This window comes from Syzygium oleosum, unplaced genomic scaffold (genome assembly GCF_021117445.2).
Source record: "Syzygium oleosum isolate NSW1041296 unplaced genomic scaffold, Sole_v2.1 Sole_v2.13, whole genome shotgun sequence".
In the NCBI taxonomy this organism is placed as follows: Eukaryota; Viridiplantae; Streptophyta; class Magnoliopsida; order Myrtales; family Myrtaceae; genus Syzygium; species Syzygium oleosum.
This window is the reverse complement of record NW_026607497.1, coordinates 9,826,588-9,831,689: the sequence shown is the minus strand read 5'-3', so window position 1 is coordinate 9,831,689 and position 5,102 is coordinate 9,826,588. Positions and strand designations below refer to the sequence as shown.

At 43.0% G+C, this 5,102-nt stretch overlaps 1 protein-coding gene across 1 annotated transcript; it reads left to right on the top strand.

Annotated features, from left to right (window-relative positions):
* Nucleotides 1-1,858: 1,858 nt before the first annotated feature.
* On the top strand, nucleotides 1,859-2,720 carry LOC115692989 (ethylene-responsive transcription factor 13-like). The gene has a single exon (XM_056317016.1). It carries the CDS (start codon nucleotides 1,913-1,915, stop codon nucleotides 2,618-2,620), a length of 708 nt encoding a protein of 235 aa, XP_056172991.1. The 5' UTR covers nucleotides 1,859-1,912; the 3' UTR covers nucleotides 2,621-2,720.
* Nucleotides 2,721-5,102: the final 2,382 nt, after the last annotated feature.

The window sequence follows — 5,102 nt, the reverse complement described above, 5'->3', positions numbered from 1 at the left end:
TAATCATGCATGCATGCATGCAAAAACATGTATATGAAAAATGTAGGGTAGAGTACCAAAAAAGTCTTAAACCTTCCGATCGGACCAATCTTTTTTTTTTTTTTTGTTCTATTCAAACTCTCAATTCATTCTCAGAATTTTGTCATGTCTCTTTGCAGAACATGGGAGTCAAAACCTATAACTGAAACTAAACATTCTTATCCCTAGCCCCCTCTAAGAAGATGAGGAATCGAACACCCTACCTCCCCATTCCTAAGTAGGAAATGTGGCCACCGGAGCAAATCCCAGTGGCCACCTTCTAACATAGACTCCGGCTAATTATGGTCGAAAATCGTTAACATGAACGCCGGCCATCCTACTGGTACGACCGATGCTGATGTTGACAAATTTTACAATTTTTTAATATTTTTTTGAATTTTGTGCTGTTTTTTCTTTTTTTCCATTGTGGCTGGCGACCCTAGCAAGGGTCACAGCCCTCACCTAGGCCATCGCCGGCCACGGGTGAGGACCGCCAAGCCCTCACCTAGGCGAGCCCTCGCCCAGGACACCTCATGAAATTATGGTTTTCATTAACCTACTAACTCTTTTGAAATCTTGATGGAAATTCATTTCTTTGTCGTTTGGTTATAGCAACAATAGTATCGTGTGGTGGTCTGGCTTCTGTTGTTACATACCAACCAAAGTCATAGGTATCTATTCTCAGAAAGCTTTAAACTGATGGCATGTAATGGATCATATTGAACTCCATCAAGACACTTGAAGTCCAATGGCTTGTGTTTCTAGATGGTCGGACCCTCGTTCAAGGACACACCAAAAACACCTTCCTTTGGCTTTGGTCCTCTCCATCTATCCTTAGTCTCAACACGTCTCGCAGGTGCAAAGTCAACCTCGTGTGCAATGCGTGGCAACATTTGACCTGCGACATTATTCGATAATCATGCATGCATACAAAAACATGTATCGAAAAAAGTGTAGTTTGTGAATCACGTGTCATTGATTACCTCTCAATGAAATGAAAACAAATGAGGTGTTGAAATACTGTCTCATATCACTTGACCACAGATTTTAAATGCTTTTGATATTCATGTGGTCTGTCTATACTTATTAGCTTAAGCTTTTCGGTTAAACTTTTTAACACGAGGGGTTACTTTGTTTTCGGCTAACTCCAAGAAATTATATTTATCTAGTAAGAAGATTGAGCAAAAGGGAAAATCGAGGTGTGAATTAGGTCGTTAGATACATAGATTTGGATCAATTCATTGATTGGTAATTTAATCCACTTCTTCACTTTGTCTACCCCTGGGGCACATTTTTGGTATTTTTAGCTAATAATGTTGTCTACCTATGTAGGTAACGATATATAATAAAGGGTGCATTAGGTTTCAAATGCATGCTCTCACCTACCCCACTTTCTTTATTTGGATGTGTTCCGTGCATATACCATCATTTGCTATTAGAGCTTAGATGAATTATTGTATAGATTTACAGTACGAACCTATGCTTTTCTTCACTCGATTATAATAACACACGCATGCATGCATCCTGTACATTATAGTCCTTGTTCAAGAAAATAAAATAAAATAATGGAACGCGAACCATCCCTTTTTTCTCAAATTTGGCATAGTATAATTAAGAATGAAAAGACATTTATTTATAGCCGCGGCAATTACATATTAAGCAACTAGGAAATCAACATTTGAAACACGCGTTCCAGTCTCGCCACTAATTGAAGTTCCTTGGAAACTCCAAAAGAAGTAATAAATTAAGGAAAATTTCTATTTTATTTTTTCCCTAATCCATATCCTCAACCTATATGTACTTATCTTGCTTCGTCCCTTCATGGTCGCCAACTGAAAGTCTGCAACCATACAGTCCCCAGAGAAAAACCCCACAAAAGGAAAGAGAAGAAAAAATGCTTGCGGAATCCGAAGAACCCTTTTTTCATTTGGATGTTCTCGAATCCATTCGCTATCATCTTCTTGACGATGATATGTACCGTCGGAGATCGAGCTACACTGGTCTTTTACTGACAGAGAGTTGGAGAGATGACCTCCCGCTAAGGGTCGACGACTCTGAGGACATGATTGTGTACGGTGCACTGCAAGATGCACACAACTCGGGGCGGATCCCTTTTAATCAACAACTTGGTTTCGAGGCGGCAGTGACAGTTGATCATGGCGTCATTGATGATATGGCACAGGAGAAGGGGCCGGTGAAGAAGGTGGAAGAGAGGCGCTATAGAGGGGTGAGGAGGAGGCCTTGGGGCAAATTCGCGGCAGAGATAAGAGTCCCCAAGAAGAGTGGAGCCCGGATTTGGCTCGGGACCTTCGAGATGCCCGAGGATGCAGCATTGGCCTACGACCGGGCTGCTTTTAAAATGCGGGGTTGCAAGGCCAAGCTCAACTTCCCTCACCTCATTGGATCGGCTGAATACGAGCCCATTGGAGTCAGCCCCAAGCGGCAGTTGGCCGACTCTTGCTTGCCCTTGGCCACATTGAGCGATGGTGGCTCGCCTAGGACTTTGAAACGGCGAAAGAGCGATGCCGAGCCGGATTTCAATGCGACATTTCCGATTTTGGACGTAGGCACATCGACGGTGGATGGACAGGTCTTTGTATGATTATAGATGGATTGATGGAATGATATGACATTCCAGCTTCCACAGTCAATATAGCCTCATTTTAGCTTTTCAGACACATTAATTATGCAGGCTGTCTATTTTTGTTTTTCAGCAAAAGCAGACTGTTCTATTATTTTCTTTTTATAACGAGTATCCCACATGTAATCACTACCATGGACTATATTCTTCTATTATATTCGGAGAACATCTCAACTTTCAAATGATCGTGATAATGCTTCGGTTCTTTCTTGAGGAAAAGAATAGCTAGTTGATCCTGAGGAGAGATTTGGTGAATGGTTAGACCTGGCCGTGGCAGGTTGACGGTGATGACTAGATCCCGGTGAGATCTCAATGGAAGCTTCAAGACATCGTCGGGATATGATAGTGAACAGCTGGTGTGGTGGCATTCGTTGTGGATAAGGCGATGGCAAAGTCGTCGGCAATGGAAGCAGTGGCGCAAGGTGAGAAATGGCTTCGAGAGAGAGAAGAGGGAGAAAACTTAAATTCAGTGTTCAATTCTTGTTGGAAGCACTTGAAGTAAAATCACGAATACACCAAATCGAGATATGAGCTTCATTACAACCTATCAAATCTAAATCACATAAACATTTGGTAATATTATACATGGTGAGTTTACTAGTAAACACTTTTCTCACGACATCATAAATGACAGTTATACTATATCATTCTTTGAAATTCTACATCATAATTTAAGTTAGGCATTTTACACATTCATCGACGATACGGATACTATCAAATCAAACCACCTAATAGCAATTTCGAAAGAAATAGTGTGAAAAAGAAGGGTTGTTTTGCTTATTGTGATATGATTCTCCATTCAATGAGTCAATAGGGTACTGCTTAAGCTTGGCCCTTAGGTCGTTGAACATCTGTCCCTTGGACTAGACGGATAAAGGAATTAAGCACCTGATTTCCATGCTAAATAATTTGACCCACTTTTTACTTTCTGTCTGGCTGCTATAAACTACTCTCCTCTTGGAATTCCCTTTTTCTTTTTTTTTCTTTTTTAGTCAATTTAACGTATAATTCCCAAATTTAGAAACCCACACGTGGGCCACATTGTTGTTATTTTTATCTAATAATATAGTCTAGCTATCACATGTAACCAATGAAATAGATGGAAGTCTTCTTTGGCCTGTACTTTATAAGAAAGTTGTTGCAATGAACCAACACCTGAGTTTGGATTGACTTTCTTTTTATGGTAAGAATGATTGATTAACGAAGATTTCGTTTGAATTGATAAGAAATTAATATTTTGTGTCTTGAAGCAATTGCAAATTTACAAGCGGAAGAGGTGCTCCCAATGAATTCTCGGTCGGACAGGATGAATCTTTGGGTGCTCCCGAAAACACGGGATCGCTAACCACTCTAGTGAATCACCACATGCCAACTTGGTCTGCATGCATGGGTCGGAACATTGCACCATGAACTTACCTAAAAATCTCTCTAGAATCCCTTATCCCACAAGGTGTTTATTTTGACATCTTCATAAAAATCAACCGTTGATGGAGACCTCAGTTTTCACGCCCCAGATAAAGTCCACCTCCCCAGTCCGATCTAAGATAGGCCATCTACATTGGGACTAGGACACCTCATGAAATCATGGTTTCCATTAACCTACTCATTTTTCTGAAATCTTGACGGAAATTCATTTCTTTGTCGTTTGGTTATAGCAACGGTAGTTTCCTATGGTGGTCTGGCTTCCGTGGTTACATACCAACCAAAGTTATACGTATTTATTCTCACAAAGCATTAAGCTGATGGCATGTAGTGGATCATATTCAATTCCATCAAGACACTTGGACGCATATGATAACCATTTTGTTTCTCTGTTTTTTTTATTTTTCTGTTTTCAGGAACAAGTTTGGAATAAAAATCCGTTTGGTAACGCAATTTCATTTTACTATTTCTAGAACAAATTTCTAATCCAGAAATAGGTCTGGAACAGAAATCAAAAATAAATTTCTTTCAGAAATGAGAAATAAAAACTCTTTTCATCACTTATTCTCACTACTACCCGGCCACCCACTCGCCGCCCCACTGTCACCGCCAGTCGCCTCCCACTGCTGTTGGCCGTCGTCCTTCGCCGATGGCCACCTCCCGCCATCTGCTTTCCTCCGCTACCCAATGCCGGCCACCTCCCACCATCGGCCACCGCCGGCCGCCTCCCACTGTCGATCGCCGTCGGTTGCCTCTAGCAGTCCTCCGCCGCCTCTCGCCGCCAGCCACCTCCCACCTCCGCCTGCCTCCCGTTGCCGCCCAACATCACCCACCTCCCACCACCACCCAACATCGCCTACCGCTACCCACCCGACGGCCGCCTCCCGTCGCCGTCCTCCGCCACCCAATGCCGGCCACCTCTCGCCGCCGCCCGCCTCTCGTCGCCGTCCTCCGCAGCCGTCCGCCATCCCCCTCCGCCGCCCAATGCCGGCCACTTCCCGGCGCCGCCCGCCTCCCGTTG

Bases quoted from the DNA above. Each gene is read 5' to 3' on its own strand.
- LOC115692989 (XM_056317016.1), top strand. From the start codon at position 1,913: ATGCTTGCGGAATCCGAAGAACCCTTTTTTCATTTGGATGTTCTCGAA.